The sequence below is a fragment of the Pelecanus crispus genome, chromosome 29, assembly GCF_030463565.1.
Source record: "Pelecanus crispus isolate bPelCri1 chromosome 29, bPelCri1.pri, whole genome shotgun sequence".
Classification (NCBI taxonomy): Eukaryota; Metazoa; Chordata; class Aves; order Pelecaniformes; family Pelecanidae; genus Pelecanus; species Pelecanus crispus.
The window spans coordinates 154,242-173,972 of record NC_134671.1 but is presented as its reverse complement, the minus strand read 5'-3'; the positions used below and the strand labels follow the sequence as shown (position 1 = coordinate 173,972).

At 50.0% G+C, this 19,731-nt stretch overlaps 3 protein-coding genes and 1 long non-coding RNA gene across 7 annotated transcripts; 2 read left to right on the top strand and 2 right to left on the bottom strand.

The window, feature by feature from the left end:
• Positions 1-191: 191 nt before the first annotated feature.
• Positions 192-3,981, bottom strand: LOC104038871 (killer cell lectin-like receptor subfamily B member 1B allele C). Its single transcript, XM_075725336.1, has 6 exons — positions 3,673-3,981; positions 2,843-2,941; positions 2,082-2,222; positions 1,476-1,630; positions 911-1,020; positions 192-496 (listed from the first exon to the last, which is right to left on the bottom strand). The coding sequence occupies exons 1-6, from the start codon at positions 3,743-3,745 to the stop codon at positions 328-330; spliced, it is 747 nt and encodes a 248-aa protein (XP_075581451.1). The 5' UTR covers positions 3,746-3,981; the 3' UTR covers positions 192-327.
• Positions 3,982-7,288: 3,307 nt separating this feature from the next.
• LOC104038867 (C-type lectin domain family 2 member H) lies at positions 7,289-12,257 on the top strand. 3 transcript variants are annotated; one of them, XM_075725344.1, is made up of 5 exons: positions 7,289-7,953; positions 9,311-9,409; positions 10,846-11,018; positions 11,451-11,557; positions 11,993-12,257. In XM_075725344.1, exons 1-5 carry the CDS (start codon positions 7,896-7,898, stop codon positions 12,156-12,158), a joined length of 603 nt encoding a protein of 200 aa, XP_075581459.1. In that variant the 5' UTR covers positions 7,289-7,895; the 3' UTR covers positions 12,159-12,257. The 3 variants fall into 3 exon arrangements, with proteins under 3 accessions (XP_075581459.1, XP_075581461.1, XP_075581460.1); XM_075725346.1 differs by having other exon boundaries at positions 7,922-8,997; XM_075725345.1 differs by having other exon boundaries at positions 7,922-8,997; positions 9,127-9,409.
• Positions 12,258-12,975: 718 nt separating this feature from the next.
• LOC104038868 (butyrophilin subfamily 2 member A2) lies at positions 12,976-16,692 on the bottom strand. 2 transcript variants are annotated; one of them, XM_075725343.1, is made up of 4 exons: positions 16,355-16,692; positions 15,238-15,340; positions 13,601-14,644; positions 12,976-13,547 (listed from the first exon to the last, which is right to left on the bottom strand). In XM_075725343.1, the coding sequence occupies exons 2-3, from the start codon at positions 15,311-15,313 to the stop codon at positions 14,133-14,135; spliced, it is 588 nt and encodes a 195-aa protein (XP_075581458.1). In that variant the 5' UTR covers positions 15,314-15,340; positions 16,355-16,692; the 3' UTR covers positions 12,976-13,547; positions 13,601-14,132. The 2 variants fall into 2 exon arrangements, with proteins under 2 accessions (XP_075581458.1, XP_009491657.1); XM_009493382.2 differs by lacking the exon at positions 16,355-16,692 and having other exon boundaries at positions 15,238-15,361.
• LOC142596248 (uncharacterized) lies at positions 16,690-17,867 on the top strand. Its single transcript, XR_012831828.1, has 2 exons — positions 16,690-17,249; positions 17,539-17,867. It is a non-coding gene; the product is annotated as an uncharacterized LOC142596248 (long non-coding RNA).
• Positions 17,868-19,731: the final 1,864 nt, after the last annotated feature.

Below are 19,731 nucleotides of genomic sequence, written 5' to 3'. Positions count from 1 at the left end.
CGTGGTGTTTCGCTGCCTGCCGGGTTAAACCACAACGCCGTGTTATTTCAACGAATTCAAGCAACCGGTTGTGTAGGCTTTTATTGATGCCGTAGCTCTATCAACACAGCTGCTGGGGCACAGATGTTTCTGGTTTCCCAGCTCGAGGGGGCTCATCTGTGGCCCCCCCCCCCCCCCCCCCCCCAAAAAAATTGTCTTGACCGGCAATGCATTTGGAAACACGGAAATCTTTCGCGGAGCCGTAACGGTGAAGACAGGGCTGGCTTCACCCCAAATATTGGCAGCAAGCGTCTCGCAGGCTGGGCACTTTTTGGGGATGGGCACGCGTCAGACAGAGGCATCATCGAATTTCTCTGCATCTCCTGCCATCGATGGCGAGAGCCGGAAAGGGTCTTTCTGGCAAACCCACTCGTGTTCACCGTCGCATATATCGACCTCCAACGCTTTGTCTTTCAGCGTCCCGCACCCCTTAGCCGTCCACTGCAGGGTGCCAAACCTGCAGAACAAAAAATTTTACCGCCTGAGAGGAGCGAACTCGCCCAGGCTTGCGGAAGAGGGGAGGTGGGGGGGAGGGGGTTCCTTCTGCCCTTTTTCTGCATCATCTCATCGTGCCACAACCGATTTCTGGCGGGTGGGTTGCCCAGACTTGAGTGCAGCTTGCCGTGCTTGCAATAAGATCTGCAAGGAACACGCACGGGCCATTAAAAGCCACGTCGGTTGCGTGGGCACGGCGGGAGGTGCTGGGTTACGGTGCTCCTTAAACCCAACTCTCGGCCTGCAAAGCTTTGGGCAGGGGGAATAAGAGACGATTGCGTAGACGGCAAAATCTCGGAGGGATGGGTTGGGGCACGTACCGGGTCTGAAATGGAGCAAAACCGCTTTTTTTATGTAAGATTGCAGATGCACTCACACTGTGGTGTTGAAGGGTGTGCGGTCCACCCATCTCCAACCCTCACGGGATGACATTAATCCGACCCACACCGGCTGCGTGTCTCTGCCTGTAATGTTCTTGAGGTAATCCTGGGAAACGGAGGGGACCGGTTGCTTCCAAAAGCTCTCCGTGGAGAGTTTTCGTGGGGTGCGAAGCGGCAGAGTAAATCTGACTCGTTTCATCCATCCCCGAATAGATCGGACACGAATGCGTCCCCCCCCGTGCGCTGAACGCCGCCACGCGTGGTCTCTAAAGGCAGCTCTGGGGTGAAACCACTTTAATTCGGAGCCCGAGACACTGACGTCGCCATCTGAGCTCTGCAGCCCTCCTCTTCCTCCCATGTAGGGGGACACCGAGGGGCTTTTGGTGACAATTCAGCCCCTTTTTCATCCCGATCGCTTCTTGGGAGACATCGGAGCAGGGGATCGGTGGGAGCCACCGTGGCAGCCCCAAGCCCTCCCGCTGCCAGGCACTTTTTGCTCCCCTGCCCACCGAAATAAAAAGGACTTTCAGGTCCTTTTCAAGCCTTCTCCTCCGTATTTACCATTTCTTTGCTGTCCCGGAGCACTACCAGCTGAGCCTTCTGATTTTCGCAGCCTGTCTTGCTTTGATTCCAGCTTCCCTTTTCCTTGGAAAGCCAGTAGCATCTTTCCCCGTGGAGCTGCCAGTCCTGGGGGCACAGCTTGCAGCCAGCAAAGGCTGAAGAGGAGAAAGAGCCGTGAGACACCCCAAGGGGTGGTCAACGTCTTCCCCAACCACCAGCGGAAAGGCACCGAGGACTTCCTCATCCCACACCCCAGCTCTTTCCCCATCCTCGAGTTGTTTGTTTTTTTTTTTCACGTCGTTGTGGTTTTTTTTTCTGCTCAGCCACCAGACAGGAGGACTGCGGTGGGGTGACCGCTAATGGCCGGTTGGGGTGGAGGAAGGGCGAGGAACCTCCTCTGCCTAGAATTGACCCCTCCACGGAAGAGGGGTCAGCACAAACTGCACGCAAAAAAAAAAAATTCTTCCTTGCGACGCTCCTCTTGGCCAAATAACCCTCGGTGGCCTCGCATCCCCAGGAGCATCCTTGCGATGGGGTGGGAGGGAAGCCCCGGCAAAGGTCCCACCTGAGCAGCTCCCAGCAGAACCAGGTTGGGAAGGGGGTTACCTCCGGGGCTGTCCTGCCCGGGCTCACAGAAATACTGCATCAGGGATGAAATCAGGCATCGCTCGGTGTGGTTCCTTCCCCAGATCTCACTGCCTTGCTGGGGAGCGCTTGTCCTCAGTGGCTGCAGGGAGCCCTGAAAAACTTGGGAGGAGTGAGGCGGGGTGAGAGGCCGCGGCCGTTTGGGGGGATAAATCCCACAAAAACCAGGTAGGGCTGGCTTTGATTTTGTGCAGCCTTCCTCTTGCCCCTCCACAGTCGCACCCGATTAATTAAGCCAGCCTGCAAAAACATGGCTTGTATCCCGCACCCTTGTTTAAAAGCTAGTTTAAAAGCTAGTTTAAACCCTAGTTTAAAAGCTAAAAGCTAGAGAGTCCGGGTTTCTTTTTACTCTTGGTGGGTGATGCGTCTCATCGCGTCTCCATGGGAGCAACCTTCGAATCGTTGAGGTTGGCAAAGACCTTGAAGATCACCCAGCCCAACCATTAACCCAACACTACCCAGTCCACCGCTAAACCCATTAAGAGGAGAGGGATAATTTCTTGTGTCCTGGCTTGGTGGCTGGATTATTTTTTAACGAAAGGAAAAACCAGGAATCAGGAAGGTTGGAAAGGAGCTCTAAGGTCATCAGCCCAACCATCAACCCAACACCACCGTGCCCGCTAAACCATGTCCCAAAGGCTGAAATGCTGAAATAACCCCCCTTTCCCCCTCCAAGCCCGCTCGTTGGGTTTTGAGCCGTAGGTTAAGAGCTGGTTACTCACCCTGCACGCTCAGCACCACCACCAGCACCAAGAGGATGAGGTGCCCCAGCCCGCTGACTTTGAGGAGGACCCCATGCCACTGCGGACACAAGGCAGGAGCTGAAAGAGGCCACATTTGCTTAAAAAAAATGGCGCATTTTCAGATGAAAAAGCTGGGGTTTTTAAAGGGGGGGGAAAAAAAAAAAAACCCCAAAACCAAAAACCCTTTGTCAAGCCAGCGAGTTTGAGAAGTTTACAGCCGCTTGGCTTCCTCCAAAAAATAAATCACCCCCGGTGAGGTTTAGAGGTTGAATGCAGAGATCATCACCTAAGGGTGGTTTTTCGGGCGGTGGAGGGGCTGCAGGTAGCCTCAAGAGCAGCCTCGGGCACCCAGCGATGGAGCTTAGCAGACCCAAAACCTTCCGAACTCGGCTTAATTTAGAGGAGGCAAAAGGAAGTGCCGGGCGTCGGTGGGACGTGGGTCTCTCCGGAGCTCATCCCCACCCGGATCCCAGAGGATCAGCAGCTTTGCTTCCCCGTGGGGCGCGTTGGCTCACGGCGGGCTCCTTGGAACCCCGTTTTTGCCACCAAGTGAAGGGGCTCGGGGGCAAAACTCTTCAAGCACCAGACGTTCGCTGGCTTTCCTCTCCCCCATCGCTTCCTCGCTTTCCCCGCGCTCTCTGTGCAAGCCAGGAGGACGCTTGGAGGACATGTAGCCCATCCAACGTTCTCCGCGTGTCTTGGAAACCTCAACAAGGGGATGGAGAAGCAAGCAAAGCCAAAAGTCTTCCCAAAAGCAAGCAAAGCTTGGAATAAGTGGGGTTTTTTTTCCCCCACAAAATAGCACTTACCGTGATGCTGCTTGGCAGGAGAAGAGCCATCCCCAGGATGCCTTAAATCAGCGTAAATTATTTCCCCAGCCATGAATGGCTCGGGAGGTTGCGAGAGCGTCCTAAGAGTGAAGGCGTTCTTGGGCAACCTCTCGCCTTATGACCGACCTGCTCGCGCCTGCGTCCGGCTGCAGGAAATGGCATTGCCTGGGCCTTTTATCTTCTTTTTTTTTTTTTTTTTGTTTTGTTTTTTTTTAAAACTTTTTAACTTTTTAAATTTTATCTTATTTTACTTTATCTTCTTTTACTTTACTTTTACATATATTTTATTTTATTTTTTTATCTTACTTTTACATTATTTTACTTTTTATCTTTTTTTTTTTAAAAAAAAAAAAAAAAGTATATCCTAGAGTCTTCCTTTGTAAATTAAGGCCGGTGAGGGGGTGGGTGACCTCGGAGGAGGTCACGCGTCTGGAGCTGTAGAAAAACCTACGGGTTTAACGATTGCGACGAGCAGCCGGGAAAAACGCGCAGAGGTGTAAAAAAAAAAAAAAAAAAAAAAATATTTAAAAAGCCTTTAAATAAGTTTTTTGGAGGGTCAGGCTGACGCATGTGACACGCCCGGCTCAGCGTGGCGGGCGGCAGGAAAGGAGGCGAGGAAGAGCCAGGCGGGATGCGGCGTTCCTTCCCCGGAATGTCGGCTGCGAGGCCTCGGCGCTGCTGTTGCGGTGCGCGGCTCGGCCGCCGCTCCCGCTGCCTTGGCCGCAAGCGCTGGCCCCGTCGCAGCCCGCGGCCGCGCCGCAGGTGCAGGGGGTGCGCAGGGCTGGCACCGTCCGGCTGTCCTCCCCGCTTCCCGCAGCCTGCCAATCAATTCTATTTATTATTTCATTTTTTATTCTATTTTATTTCATATTTTTATTTTATTTTATCTGATTTTACTTTCTTGTTTTATCTTATTTTACTTTACTTTTACATTATTTTATTTTACTTTTATCTTATTTTACTTTGTCTTATCTTATCTTACTTTATTTTTACATTATTTTATTTTTTATTTTCTTTTAATTTTATTTCATCTTATTTTACTTTATCTTATCTTCTTTTACTTCACTTTTACATTATTTTATTTTACTTTTTAAATTTTATTTTATCTTCTTTTACTTTACTTTTACATATATTTTATTTTATTTTACTTTTTTATTTTATCTTACTTTTACATTATTTTACTTTTTTATTTTATCTTCTTTTACTTTTACATTATTTTACTTTTTAAATTTTATCTTATTTTATCTTCTTTTACTTTACTTTTACATTTTTATTTTACTTTTTAAATTTTATCCTATTTTACTTTATCTTCTTTTACTTCACTTTTACATTATTTTATTTTACTTTTTTATCTTTTACATTATTTTACTTTTTTATTTTATCTTCTTTTACTTTACATTATTTTTATTTTACTTTTTAAATTTTATCTTCTTTTACTTTACTTTTACATTATTTTATTTTACTTTTTAATTTTATCTTATCTTGCTTTACTTTTACATTCTTTTATTTTATTTTTTAAATTTTATCTTATCTTACTTTATCTCATTTCCTCTTACTTTCCTTTTACATGATTGTATTTCATACTGCAGTTTGCTTTTCACCCTGCGCGTTCCACAGCGTCCAACTCGGGAGCGCTCCGGGCGCACGGAGCAAGCAGCGCCTCGCGTGCTACGCTGAGCTTTTTTCTTTTTTTTTTTTTTTTTTGGTGCATGTGAGAACCTCAAACCAGATTTTTTCTGGTCTGCATCACCCCCAGCGACGCCTTTTTATAGAGGCAGGAACGATTTTTTCCGCCCCACGCACCCAGCAAGAAAAAAGCAGCGGAAATTTGCCCCAATAGCTGCCGGCGGCGAGAAACGGGGTTCCAGAGGAGAAAGCCAAAGGTCGCAGCAGGAAAAGCACTGCCTTTTTTTTCCCCTTTAAAATTTATTTTAAAAATATTTTTATTTTAATTTTTGAAAATAACATTTTCATTTTTTTTTTCCACCTGAAGGCTTCGTTGGCCTCATGGAAAGTTTTGTGGTGAGCTGCTTTTACGCTTTGCTCTTCCTGCGCGCTCCGGCGGCATGCGACTATTGTTTTAAAAAAAAAAGAAAAAAAGAAAAAAATTAAGGTTTTGGGGTAAGAACCTGGAGTCGGATAGTTTAATTGTAAAAACACTTTTTTTTTTGTTTTCCCTGTTGGATGCGGTCCCTTGAGGATCCCATTTATTGGAGGTGGGGGAAAGGATCGCGGTTTTAATAGGGGTGGGGGGAGACAGGATTCGGTCTTGGCTCGACGATGCAAGTCGGCGGGAGGCGTGGAAAAAAGAGATTTTTTTTAAATATATATATTAAAAAAAAAATCACAAAATGGACTGGCGAGCCTCCTGCTCATCGCACCTCCACCTCTTGGCATCCTCGAGGGCCCTTTTGGGGGCCGCGACGCTCCGGAGCAAAGCCGTCGCCAGCGGCAAAGCGTTTTGCCCTTCCCTTTCTCCCCCAAAAAATAAGAATTTTGGGTCCTGCTCGCCAGCTGCAAAGCATCGCCTGGAGATGCAGGGAAAGGCGCGGGGCGGGGCTGGAAGGGAAGCGGCCGCAGGTTTGGTCGTGGGCAGCTGCCCGTGGCCACGCAGCCCCTTCCCCATCGGCCCCGCAGGATCCTCAGGAAAATCCCCCAGAAAAAAAAAAAAAAAAACAAAAAAAAGCAAAGCAAAAAACGGATTTTTTTTTTTTTTTTTTAATGCTTTCTGGGTTCGCGTTTCTCTTTTAGCACGAGAGGGCTGCGCCGCAGCATCCTGCTTGTTCCCACCGGCCGGCGCCGGGTAAGGGGGTTTGGCATGGGCTGGGGGGAGAAAACTTTAATTGGGGGGAGAAAACGTTAATTGGGGGGAGAAAATAATTTGGAGGGAGAAAACTTTAATTGGGGGGAGAAAACTTTAATTGGGGGGGAGAAAACTAATTGCAGGGAGAAAACTTTAATTGGGGGGGAGAAAACTTTAATTGGGGGGAGAAAACGTTAATTGGGGGGGAGAAAATAATTTGGAGGGAGAAAACTTTAATTGGGGGGAGAAAACTTTAATTGGGGGGAGAAAACGTTAATTGGGGGGGAGAAAATAATTTGGAGGGAGAAAACTTTAATTGGGGGGAGAAAACTTTAATTGGGGGGAGAAAACGTTAATTGGGGGGGAGAAAATAATTTGGAGGGAGAAAACTTTAATTGGGGGGAGAAAACTTTAATTGGGGGGAGAAAACGTTAATTGGGGGGGAGAAAATAATTTGGAGGGAGAAAACTTTAATTGGGGGGAGAAAACTTTAATTGGGGGGGAGAAAACTTTAATTGGGGGGGAGAAAACTAATTGCAGGGAGAAAACTTTAATTGGGGGGGAGAAAACTTTAATTGGGGGGGGAGAAAACTTTAATTGGGGGGAGAAAACTAATTGGGGGGGAGAAAACTTTAATTGTTGGGAGAAAGTTTTAATTGGGGGAAGAAATCTTTAAATGGGGGAGAAAACTTTAACTGTGGGGAGAAAACTTGAATTGCTGCGATAAAGTTTTAATTGGGGGAAGAAAACTTTAATTGGGGGAGAAAAGTTTGATTGTGGGGAGAATAATTGTTGGGAGAAAACTTTAATTGTTGGGAGAAAACTAGTTGCAGGGGGGAAATTTGAATTGCAGGGAGAAAAGTTTAATTAGGGGGAGAAAGCTTTAATTGTGGGGGAAAAACTTTATGGGGAGGAAACTAATTGTGGGGAGGAAACTTTAATTGTGGGGAGAAAACTTTAATTGTGGGGAGAGAACTTTAATTGTGGGGAGAAAACCAATGTCCTCTTAAAAATTAGTGCTTCTCTTAAAAAAAAAAATCATTTTGGTTCAAGACAGCAGCTTCAAAAAGCCCGAACGCCCGCCATCCTCTTCCTTATCTCGCTATTTTCCACGGAGGCAAACACCCGCTCCTGGAATCGATGACGCTCGCTTTCCTTCCCCAACGTCACTCTTTGTGCTGCCCTTGGCATTTCGAACCAGGAGGATTTCTAGACCCCAAATCGGTGCAAAATTATCGCTAGCGGGGTAGAAATTAATTTTTTTTTTTTTTTTTTTTTTTGAGTTCCCACCTTTGCCCGCGCTCGGATGTGCCTCGCCGACGACCCCGAGCTGAAAATCCTATGGGGAGGCTGAGGACCGACAGCCGTCGCGACACCTCCGATAGGTGAAAACCCCAAAATGACGGAAACGAGGGATTATTCCGGCTTTTTGGGTGCGGAAAGGAGCAAGCGGGCAGGTAACTGTAGAGCAATGAACTGAATAATTGCTGGGGTTTTCTTTTTTTTTTTTTTGAATATGTCCATAATTTGAGAACAAAAACCAGCTGAGGTAAGGGAGGGGAGGTTGTAGGGGAAAAAAAAAGTTTTTTTTTTTCTAGCACTTCCCTCAGGGGAAAATTTTTGTCGATCAGCAGGTGGAATTTTTGCTCAGAACGGTCTCATTTCAGACACTCTGGGTTATTCTCAGATGTGATTCATCCTCCCTGAGGCACTCGAGTCACTGTTGCTTTTGGGTTTTGGCGGGGTTTTTTTTTTCTGCCCAAAGATTCCAAATTTCTGCTTTATGCTGAATGAGAATAAAGACATTTTTGAACAGCTGAAGTGTTAAGACCCCCAAAATAAGGCTGGCATTTAAATCCAGTTTAGACACATCAGCAAAATATTTATTAAACTCTGCCTTCCCTTCAGCGCTGCCCTGTTTTAGTTCTCCTGATTCTTCCTCCCATCTCCATCATCCTCTTAATAAGACAGAAAAGGGGCTTTTGGGGTCCATTCCATCATCCCGACCCAGCCAGGGACTATGATCTTTAGGTAATGGGGTTTTTTATCTGGCATATTTATTGATTTTTTCATTCTGATTTTTTGATTAGTTGATTTTTTAATTTTTTTAAAAAAATTATTTGGCATATTTGTTTTCTGACTTACTTTCTAACATTTTTGCATAGGGAGGAGGGGGGGAAGAGGGGAAAGGGGGTTTTGTCCCGTTAAATTTGGTTCATGCAACAGACAGGGACAAAGAGGGAGAAGCTTAAAAGAAAAATGGTGGAAGCCCCCCTGGGTGAAAACACTGAGATTTTTAGGTAAAACCCTTAGGAAACGGAATTTTCTTTGCTCATGGTGGGAGGAAAGAGCATGTTCTGCATCGCAAGACCCAGAGATGGAGCGGCCATGACTCAGATCATTTGCAAGACCCAAAGTGTCTCAGTTTAGGTGGAGAAAGAAGTCCACTGAGCTTTAATAATGAAGTAGAACCCAGAAATTAAAACGTGATTTTAAGTATGGTGCGTATCAGGGCTGCAATGGGGGAGGAGACAATGGGCCCCTGCTAAGGAAAAGTTCCCAAAAGTAAAAAAAAAATAAAAATATTTATTCCACGTGGAGAAGAATTTTTGATGTTTCTCTTCCCAAAGATGCTTTTGATGAGCATCACCCGAGCGCTCAGATGTGGGGCTCGGCGCTCTCCGCGATGGCCCGATGCGGGGAGACGGCGTTAAAATTCCCCTTCATCCTCAAGGAAAAGGAAGAAAAAGCGTCTTTTGGGCCAACAGCCTGGACGTAGCCCCGCAAAGGCATTGAAGGTTTCTTCCGCCGCAGGTTACAGCCTCGAGATGAAGCCGGAGGCGCGCGTTGCCTGTCAGGCGACGATGGCCGTGCTCTTCGTGGCTCTGCTCGTCACGGCCATCGCTTTTGCGGGTGAGTACGGAGGTTTCCATCCCGTGGGGAACGTCGCCGCGAGATCTGGGGTTGTTACGCCCCTGCTGGATCCGCCTCCGTGCTCCCAGGGGAGACGCAGCCCAACCCAAGAGGCTGTCCTCTGTCCAGGGAAGGGACGTTGCAAGGAGCGGAGAAGCCTTTCTGCAGAAAACCAAACCCATCTCCTCCGTGCAGGAGCTGGTATCGTCTAGAAACCCTTAAAAAAAACCAACACAGCGAGCCATTTCATGGGTACAGTCATCTGAGCTTTCCTGAGGGTGTTTTCTTCATAGAATCATGGAATCGTTGAGGTTGGAAAAGCCCTTTAAGATCATCCAGTCCAACCATTAACCTACACTACCAAGCCCACTCTAAGCCAACCAAGGGTAGACCAGACTGAACCATGTCCCCAAGTGCCACCTCTGCCCATTTTTTGAACACTTCCAGGGATGGGGACTCCCCCACCTCTCTGGGCAGCCTGTTCCAATGCTTGACCACCCTTTCCGTGAAGAAATTTCTCCCAATATCCAACCTAAACGTCCCCTGGCGCAGCTTGAGCCCATTTCCTCTCGTCCTATCACTAACTACTTGGGAGAACAGCCCAACACCCCCTCCCTGCCCCCTCCTGTCAGGCAGTTGTAGAGAGCGATGAGGTCTCCCCTCAGCCTCCTCTTCTCCAGGCTGAACACCCCCAGCTCCCTCAGCCGCTCCCCACCAGCCCTGTGCCCCAGACCCTGCCCCAGCTCCGTTGCCCTTCCCCGGCCACGCCCCAACACCTCCACGTCCTCCTCGTAGTGAGGGGCCCAAAACTGGACACAGCATTCCAGGTGCAGCCTCCCCAGCGCCGAGCACAGGGGCACAATCCCCTCCCTGCTCCTGCTGGCCACACTATCCCTGACACAAGCCAGGATGCTGTTGGCCTTCTTGGCCACCTGGGCACACTGCTGGCTCACGGTCAGCCGGCAAAAGGGTGGCAAAGAAGGGGCCATTTCTCTGCTGCTTGTCCAAGCAGCAGGAGATGTTGGCGTGAGTCCCACCAAGCCAAGAAGTCCACAGAAACAAGAGAACTCTTTTTTTCCCCATCCTTTGCCCATCGCTGCTTTTGCGTTAACGACAGACAGCAATACCTAAGGGCACGCTTAGGCGTAGGGATATTCTGGAAATCCTCTTAAAACTTGCATCTTTGAAGGCCACCACTTTGTTTTTTTCTGTGAAGGCACAGCACCCACATTTCTTGTCCAATGTCATGATCTGAGCTTGTTTTCTCCCTTCAATCCACCCAAGACTTCTCCTGGTGTCTCAATTTTTCTTTCCTCTCAACCATTGGGGCAGCTGCAAGACTTTTGGAGGCCAGGAGGTGGGGGACGACCATCCCCACCCTGGAGAGTTCAAGGGGCAGGTGCTGCTCTTTAACGCTGTTGCTCTATCGATGGCAGTGCAGGCTTTTCAACCTCGTCCCCAACCCTGTTTTCGGTGTCCGTTCGACTGGATCGGATACAGAGGAAAATGCTACTATTTTTCGGAGGCTGAGGGGAACTGGACATCCAGCCAGGACAACTGCACGGCACTCGGTGCTTCCTTGGCCACGCTCAACGGTGTGGAGGACTTGGTAAGGAGTCACGAGGACACGCTTAGCATGGGAAAACGAAAAAGCCACCGACGTATTGGCCACCTTTTGGGTTCTTTGACTGGTCGTTCAGGATCTTCCTTGGAGATGTGGGCTGAGGAGATGGGGAAAATGGTTTTCTTGAGGGTAGGTCATCATGGGTCTACTCAAATGTCTCACCAAATCCAACCGATGCAAGAACTATAGCAAAAAAAAACCCAAAAAAGCCCCGTTTCTATGCTACAATGAAGCTCTGCCTTAAAGATGACACTTTTTGGCAGTAGATTGAAAGGTTCAAGCACCAAAGGAGCCCAAAAGGAGCACGAGCAGCTGATAAAACGTAGATGATTGGTTGCAGGAGGTTTCTGCAGATGGCCAGAGACGTCCCAAAGCCCCACGACCTGCCGTAAAACCCTTCTCTCGCCTCTTTTTCAGAGCTTCGTGATGAGGTATAAAGGCATCTCGGAGCATTGGATCGGCCTTTCGCGGGATGACGAGGAGCAGCCGTGGAAATGGGTGAACCGCTCACATTTCTCTCACCTGTGAGTCTGCGTGTTTTTTGGAGTTTTTTTTTTTTATGTCATTGGTTGGTGTTTCTTCAGCCCCGAAATGCGCGTTTCTTCTAGCGCTTGAGGAGGATCCAGAGGTAGCAATGGGACAAACGATGTTTGGGAAAGGCAACGTTGCATCCAGAGCCAGTCTTCATTTTTCCCTTTGAATTGAGAGGTGGAAGCAGTACGTTTGGTGCGGAAAACACTATTAGATTTTTATTTTAAAATAATTTCTTTTTTCCTTGCAAAGCATCAGGTTTCTTACAGCCAACCCATACTACTGCCGAAGTAGAAAAAAAATTCAGCGTCAATACTGCCACATCGATGCCCGTGAAAACTGAAGAGGAGGAAAAAAGCCAACGTGTGATTTTTCTCCTTTTCCCTGCTGACCCCAGCTAAGGTGGGTTGTCTCATCTGTCCTTCTAGGTTTCGGATCCGCAGCAGCGGCCTCTGCGCCTACCTGGACGACAACGGGCTCAGCTCCTCCCGCTGCAGCGCCGAGAGGAGCTGGGTTTGCAATAAGCCTGAGCTGCAGAGCCCAGGCAAGGGCAACAGGACGAGACGGGCTCAAAACCTTTGCATCAGCTCCTAAGGGGCTGCAGGGAGCGCTCGTCAAACCCAAACACCCGCTGCACAATAGGGAAACAAAAGAAAAACCTCAAAAAAAAAAAAAAATCAAAAAACAGAAAAAGCACACTCAGGGAAAAAAGCCTATTGCCAAAAATTGCTGGCTAAGAACCAAAATTATGTGTTTGCGTTTGGCAACCCAACTTTGCCATACAACCAGCAAAAATATCTGGTGGTTACTCACAGCAATTCACACCTGATAATGACTTAGTCATAACCCCACAGCAATTAAGCGTCAGAGCAAGAAGAAAGCCAAGTCCGGTTTTTCTGAGCTTTTTCACCCCTCCAGCTCGGCTTTGCAAGCTCCTCTCCAAGCTAGAGGTCTGCGAGGAGCAGCGCGAGCCTCTGAGTGCTCGTCAAGGGGAGCAAGATTGCAAAAGAGCGTGTTTGATGCGCTGGCCAGCCTGAAAATGAAATTTAACGTAGCTTCTTCTGAATTAAGCCAGGGAGAATGAGTTCACATCAAGGGAAGTAACACCTGAGAGCACCAAGAAGCCTCTGCTATTCAAAGTCGAGCCACAGCCTTCTAAGGTACCAAAGGGAATCTCCCACACAAGACACCTTCAATAATGAAAAAAGCCCAAACAACCCCAAAATACGTGGTTCTGCAAAGAGGCACTTCCAGACCTCGCTCCCCTCTGTCCAAACTGGGTATTTTGCATGAAAAATAAGGCATCATTGCAAGAATGATGCAGAGCCTCTGCCATCTCCCAGAATATTCCTAGTAGGATCGGAATAATTGTGATTTTTACAAAATAAAATAAACCCACATCTCTCCCACCCTTATCTCCTCCCTGTAGCCACTCGAAAGGGGTTTTCTAGCCTTAGCCACTGCTTCTCCACACCCAAACCTATTCCTATTCAGGTTTATTACTGTATGTGCCTATAACGAGAAGGCGTAGATGCTTCTGTCCTCTCTTTAAACAGTTTCTCTGGCTGCAAACGAGGGAAAACGAGGACCTTGGTCATTAATAGCTGTGGTGGGTTGGCCCCGGCTGGATGCCAGGTGCCCACCAAAGCCGCCCTCTCACTGCCCTTCTCAGCTGCACAGGGCAGAGAAAATACAACGAAAGGCTGGTGGGTCGAGATAAGGACAGGGGGATCAGCAGTTATTGAATTTATTGCCAATCAAATCACAGTAGGGTAATGAGAAATCAAACCAAATCTTGAAACACCTTCCCCCCACCCCTCCCTTCTCTTTTTCTCTCCCGCCCAGCGGCACAGGGGGACGGGAATGGGGCTTGGGGTCAGTTCATCACCCATCTCTGCTGCTCTTCCTCCTCAGGGGAGGACTCCTCACCCTCCTCCCCTGCTCCAGCGCGGGTCCCTCCCACGGCAGACAGTCCTCCACAAACTGCTCCAGCGTGGGTCCTTCCCAGGGGGTCCCAGCCTCCTCCGGGCACCCACCTGCTCCGGCGTGGGCTCCTCCCCGGGTGCAGGGGGATCTCTACTCCACGCCCCTCCAAATTGGGGTGGGGGGAGAAGCGAGCATGAGCACATCCTTGTGATGACAAAATCAGTTTTAAACCGAGGTAGTGGCTGGTATTAATGCAAAAACTGCAAAATTTAAGATTTTGAATTAGGGTTGGAAGCCCGGCCAGTGACGGGCATCGAGGTCAGTAAAAGAAACCTTCAAAGGGGGCCGAGTTTGGGAGGAAAACCCAAGTTTTCAGCTCAAAACCAGCTGGGTGAAGCCCAGCTCCCGTTAATGAGCTTTGGATGAATCTAACGATAGCAGCTGTTGGACGAGACGAGTGGTGCCGAGCTCGGACCCGAAACCCCCTGCATATAACCCAAACTGGAGACAACTGAGGTGGAGGTAGGACCACGAGCCGAGGTAGAAATGACTCCAAGAGCTGGAAAATAAGAGTTGAGGAGCATCAAGGAGCGTTTCCAAGCACCGTGGAGCAACCAGCTTCGAGGGGCCGCCGCCGGCGCATCAACCCTTGCGGGACAGTTTGATGGTGGAGAGGAGCACGCAGAAGTAGGGGAAGACCTTCTCTCCACTGAAGGAGGCCGCGGGGAAGGTGAAGATGCATTGGCGGCTGCCGACGGCGTAGAAGGAGACCTGTCCCCCCTCGTAGTCCAGGTAGACCCCGATCTCCCCTCTGAGGAGCGGGACGCGGGTGTTGGAAGGAGCCGTCAGGGCCACGCAGAGCTCGTTGTACTTCTGCAAGCCCCAGATCTTGGCGTTGGGCTTGAAGAGGACCCGGCCTTTCCTCTGAATCGACTCGCGGGCCACCCCAACAGCCCAGAAACACCCGTTCGCCTCCACCTCCCAGTAGTGACGGCCCGAGGTGAAGCCCTCGCTGCCCAGCACGCACGGATCTGTGTCAAACCGGCCCGGAGCCTCAGGCCACCGGTGACCAGGTCTACCCCAGGTGGCCTCTTTGAGGTCCTCGGAGAGGATCACCTCGGGACCCGCGGTGGCCGGATCCAGGGTCACATCCACTGGAGAGCAAAACAGAGAAGGAATCAGAAGCCAAACTTAAGTGTAGAGAACGTGCACCCCCAAAATCCCCTTCTCTGGTTACTTTTCAAGGAGAAAGGGAGAGAAGTGGTGAGGTTGGAGATGGAAGAGCCAAGAGATGGGGGTTGGAGAGGAAGGATCTCCAGTTTAAGTTGGACATGGAGGAGCCAAGAGATGGAGTTTGGAGAGGAAGGATCTCCAGCTGAAGTTGGACATGGAGGAGCCAAGAGATGGAGATAGGAGATCAAGGATTTCCAGCTGAGTTGGAGAAGCCAAGAGATGGAGGTTGGAGAGGAAGGATCTCCAGCTGAAGCTGTAGAAGCCAAGAGATGGAGGTTGGAAAGGAAGGATCTCCAGTTGAAGTTGGAGGAGCCAAGAGATGGAGGTTGGAGAGGAAGGATCTCCAGGCCAGGTTGGCCATGGAGGAGCCAAGAGCTAGGGGCTGGAGACGGAGAAGCCAGGGAGACAGAAGGTGGAGCTGGAGGATCTCCAACTCCAACGGACACCTCACTTGCCGCTGCCCAGAAAACATCAGGAATCGGTACTTTGCTCCTCTCCGGCCGCCTTTGGTTACCTTCAAACTGTTTTGCCGTGTGGTAGTCCAGGGCAAGATCCCACGTGCGCGGCTGTGGTTTGAGGAAGAAAGCCATCACGCCCACGATGTCCTCCCCTCCCAGCTAGAGGCGCAGAAAAGGGAAAGAAAGGAGAAGATAAAATTATTATCCTACACGCGGGCACATCTCAGCTTCTCACCCCTTTTTATGTCAGAAAATGGGTTCAACCACCGTATTTAATCAAAATACTTGAAAGAAAATGCCATTTTTTTCGCTGGTAGTTGCAAAGGAGCTTGGTCCATTTATGGGAAGACCGACAGAGATGGATTAAATCGAGTAATTCCCTGATGATGAAGGGAATACGAGGAGCAGGTTGGGATGGACCCGTCTCCCTTGTAGATAAGATTATACCCCAAATTCCCCATTCCTTGTGCTGGCTCAGGGATGAATCCATCTTAAATCCATCTCTACTCTCCACCATGCATTTTCTTGGGCAATCAAATCCGACAAGGTTTATTTAAGTGAGAAAAATCCTTAAAATTGAGATAAGCCGAGTCCCAACTCTCCCGCGTCCAGAGAAATCCTGCAAGAGGCGCAGAAATTTGCCGCTGGCCCCAGAGAAAACGTGCACGGGGGAGATAGGGCTGGCGTCAGCAGGCCTCGAATCCACCCTCCAAAACCTGGCGTGGGGCTTTGAGGGTAAACGAGCAGTTGCCTGGGCACTGGAAATTAGCAATAAAGCCCCCAAATTGTTGAATAAACCACGCGGCGACGCTCAAAAATAAATCGGTTGCTTCTTTCCCGCACGCTTTCCCCAGCAAAACTGCAGGGAGGGGAATTAAAGCAGCAGGTGGATGAGTAAGAGTGGGGAAAAAGGTGGGAAAATCACCCCGGAATTAAGACAAAAGCAGGAGCCGTGCCGTTTCTCACCCAAATTTCCCCAGCCGGATCATTACGGGTAGATGAGAAGCAAAGAATAACCACAACCAACCCCTACAAACCACCTTTAAATCCAAAACAAAGATCCTGAGGGCCAAGCGAGGATAAATCTGCTTTCCTTCTTGTGTTGGCGGGATGGGGAGAAGGCTCAAAATTACCTTTTTCCCCCCCAAAAGACGGCAGGGTGATGTAACCCACCTGGCAGAGCTGGGATTTTCCCCTCTATTGAACCCTTCGGTGTTTTCCTCGGTGGCACCGGCGCCGTTCGGGGGTCCCTCCGACTGCTTTTCCTCCACCAGCTTCTTCTCCACTTGGTTTATTTTTCCTCCTTTTTTTTTTTTTTTCTTTTTCCTCCTTTTTTTCTTTCCCCCCTCTCTCTGGCACAGGCTCAGCAAAAGCTTGGTCCCATCTCTGCCTCTGCCAGCTCTTATCAGCCGAGGTGGGAGGAGAACCCCTATCTCGTGCCCGCAGACGGCCTCGACGTGCTCGGATGCCTCCTGCACTCTCCGATTGCAGCTTTTTTCCGCCCCCCCCATTTGTAGGCGTTGGGGAGGAATAAAAAAAAAAAAAAAAAAAGGCAGCGCAAAAAAGGCGCGTCATTGCACTGCACCACAAGGAAGAAATTGGTTAAATTTTTGCCCCCCTAAGCCCCCAAATCCAGGCGCAGCCCCTTCGGCGTGACGGAGCTGAGCGAGGCAAAGCGGAGACGAGGATGGGAGCAGCTTCCAGGCGAGGGATGAGACGGCAAAGCCTGGAAATGAGACGCAGGGCAGGGGGGATAAAACACGTTTAAATCCAACTGTGGGTGAAAAAATTTGCTCTTCCCACCCAGGAAGGTCGTGCCAGGAGCCCAACGCGGGAACACCCACGGGCGGTTTAAGGGAAAGCGGCTTCGCCCCGCGCCACCGCCTACCTCCAGCATCGATTTCTCGGAAAGAAGGGAAGCGCGGCCACGGCAGCATCGCGAAACCTCTGTGCCACGACGTCGCCGCTGTCCTGGTGTCGAAGAGGAGAAAACCCCGCACGTGCCGGCGGCGATGGGTGAGCAGCCGCGGCCACGAAGCTTTTTGGGGAAGCCGGCAGGACCTGCGAGGCGAGAGCGTCTTCCGACGGCCCATCGGGCCTCTTCCCCCTTCAAAAAAAGAAGAGCGCAAAGGGAAAATATTTCAATTTCTTGGTGGGAAAGCAAAGCTACGGCGCCTGGTCCTGTTTGTGGGAGAAACTGAAGAGCGAGCCGATGCCTGGTTTGAGGGGAAAGCAGCGAGGCGGCTTTGGCGGGGGATTATTTGCCGCCTTCCCCCCCAAAAAAAATTAAGATTTTGAAGGCAGGCTTATACAAATGAGCCAAGCTGATTGCTTTAAATGATTTTTTTGTTTGGGAGGTGCATTCAGGAGAAAATCCAGCCTCGTCTGCGATCCCTAAGGAAAGCGTTGGCAGAGTTTCTGGAGAGCGAGCGAAGAGAAGCGACACTGGACTCCCTGGTCAGGGTCCCCTCGGCCCAAATGGGTGCTTGGGGATTTTTTTTTGTTTTCTCCCCCGCCATCCCTCCAGCAAAAACACGCGGGAACATCCCCGCAACGCGTCCCGGTGCCCTACAAAACCCCAAACGCGGTGCGAGCCACCGGTGCGGCTCCCGGGTGGGTTTGGCAAGCGCTGCCTCCGTGCACAGCTGTTAATTATCCCCGCTTTAAATCACTTTATTGTCCTGGTGCCGCTCGTTTGCATCCCAGCTCAAATCCTAAGGGGAAGTTTCCTTAATATGGAATTAACCCTCCCCACCCCCGGCTTCCCAGGGCCCTCGTTGCTTTTGGCCTGGCAGGAGGGAACGGCAATGGGGAAGTGAAAAGGAGAAGGAAAAGCATTGACTGAACGGCTTAATTACCCTCTGGTCATTAATTAACCACATCACCACCTCTGCCCCAGTGTTACAGCCCCCCCCCGGCTCCAACCAACGCGCTTTGTCCTTTAAAAGGGAAAAATTTGGCCTTTTTCAAACATATTTTTTCAGCCGGAAGAGCTATAATCAAGGGTAGTTCCAAGTTTATTTAGGTTTGAAATTTTTCTCTGTTTAAGAAGAAGAGAGAGAAACAGCATTTTTATAGGAGCTATAAAAAACAGAATTAATTACCCTCTGGTCATTAATTAACCACATTGCCACCTCTGCCCCAGTGTTACAGCCCCCCCGGCTCCAACCAAAGCGCTTTGTCCTTTAAAAGGGAAAATTTTGGCCTTTTTGGGGTGTGATCTCGCAGGATTTGGGGGTTTTTCCCCCGTTTCCAGGAAAAAAGCGAAGCTGAGTGCCGCTGCCTCCGGACCGAGCTCGAGTGGCTGCGCCGTTCCCGGCAGAGGAGCGGGCGGTGCTGGGGCAGCTGGACGCCGCCTTCGAAGCCGCCCAGCTGGAAAAATTCCTCATGGGCGGCCGAGGGGATCGCGCGGCTCCGTAGGCAGCTGGAGGCCGAGCGCTCGCCCCAGGGGAGACCCCTCCTCACCCCAAAGCTGCCCCCGAGGTGCTGCCCGCGGGGTCCTGAACCCGATATTTTGGTGCTGGGGAGGGGGGAGATGCAAAACGCAGCTGGGAACGGGCAACTTTCCCAGCGCAGAGGACGAGGGTGAGGCAGGGGCGGTTTTTGTCTTTTTTCCCTGCTGCCAAATCAGCATCAGCCTCTGCCAGGCTTGGCTGCTGAGCTGCCTGGGTTTCCCCACAGCTCTTGGGGCAGAAAAAGCGCAAGGTGGGATGGGGCAGGGCGGGACGAGGCCGGAGAGCCCTGGGAGACACAGGACACGGACACAGCAGCCAAGCGCTACGAGACAGCACCTTTCCCTCCGGTACCGCCTACGTCCCGCTGAAACACAAATGATTTTCATAATCATGGAATCGTTGAGGTTGGAAAAGACCTTGAAGATCATCCAGCCCAACCATTAACCTACACTACCAAGTCCACCACTAAACCAGTTAAGGGGAGAGGAATAATTTCATGTTTCCTGGCTTAGGGGCTGGATTACTTTTAATGAAAATAAAACCAGGAATCACTAAGGTTGGAAAGGATCTCCAAGATCATCAGTCCAACCATCACCCCAACACCCCCATGCCCACTAAACCATGTCCCCCAGTGCCACCTCTGCCCGTTTTTTGAACACTTCCAGGGATGGTGACTCCACCACCTCTCTGGGCAGCCTGTTCCAATGCTTGACCACCCTTTCCGTAAAGAAATTTCTCCCAATTTCCAACCTAACCCTCCCCGGACAGCCTTGGAGCAGGGTGGTATCATCGCTGCTGGAATTCCAGCAGCAAGCCGACCCGAATTGTGGCTCAAATGGAAATTTACTGGTGATTCAAGTCAATCATCTCACAATCCTATAAACGGCAGTCCTGAGTGAGGCCCTTTGAGCTCTCCTGGACCGCTGCGGGCTGCACCAGCATCTCCCTCCGATCGAAACGTCTCTCAGAGTCAGCAAAAACTGGCAGATTCCCAAAGTCTGCTGCTACCAGAACTCCATTGCCGGAGATCGACAACGGAGCCTGGGCTGCTGATATTCTTCACTCCTCGAGGCTCCGCTCTCGCCCGTTGAGAAA

Coding starts and splice junctions, on each gene's coding strand:
- LOC104038871 (XM_075725336.1), bottom strand. CDS start 3,745: ATGGCTGGGGAAATAATTTACGCTGATTTAAGGCATCCTGGGGATGGC. Junction 1,021..1,475: donor TCCGGGACAGCAAAGAAATG/GTAAATACGGAG, acceptor TCCGTTTCCCAG/GATTACCTCAAGAACATTAC. Junction 497..910: donor ACACCCTTCAACACCACAGT/GTGAGTGCATCT, acceptor TTTGTTCTGCAG/GTTTGGCACCCTGCAGTGGA.
- LOC104038867 (XM_075725344.1), top strand. CDS start 7,896: ATGACGGAAACGAGGGATTATTCCGGCTTTTTGGGTGCGGAAAGGAGC. Junction 7,954..9,310: donor GGAAAGGAGCAAGCGGGCAG/GTAACTGTAGAG, acceptor CTTCCGCCGCAG/GTTACAGCCTCGAGATGAAG. Junction 11,558..11,992: donor CGCTCACATTTCTCTCACCT/GTGAGTCTGCGT, acceptor CTGTCCTTCTAG/GTTTCGGATCCGCAGCAGCG.
- LOC104038868 (XM_075725343.1), bottom strand. CDS start 15,313: ATGGCTTTCTTCCTCAAACCACAGCCGCGCACGTGGGATCTTGCCCTG. Junction 14,645..15,237: donor CACGGCAAAACAGTTTGAAG/GTAACCAAAGGC, acceptor TTTGCTCTCCAG/TGGATGTGACCCTGGATCCG.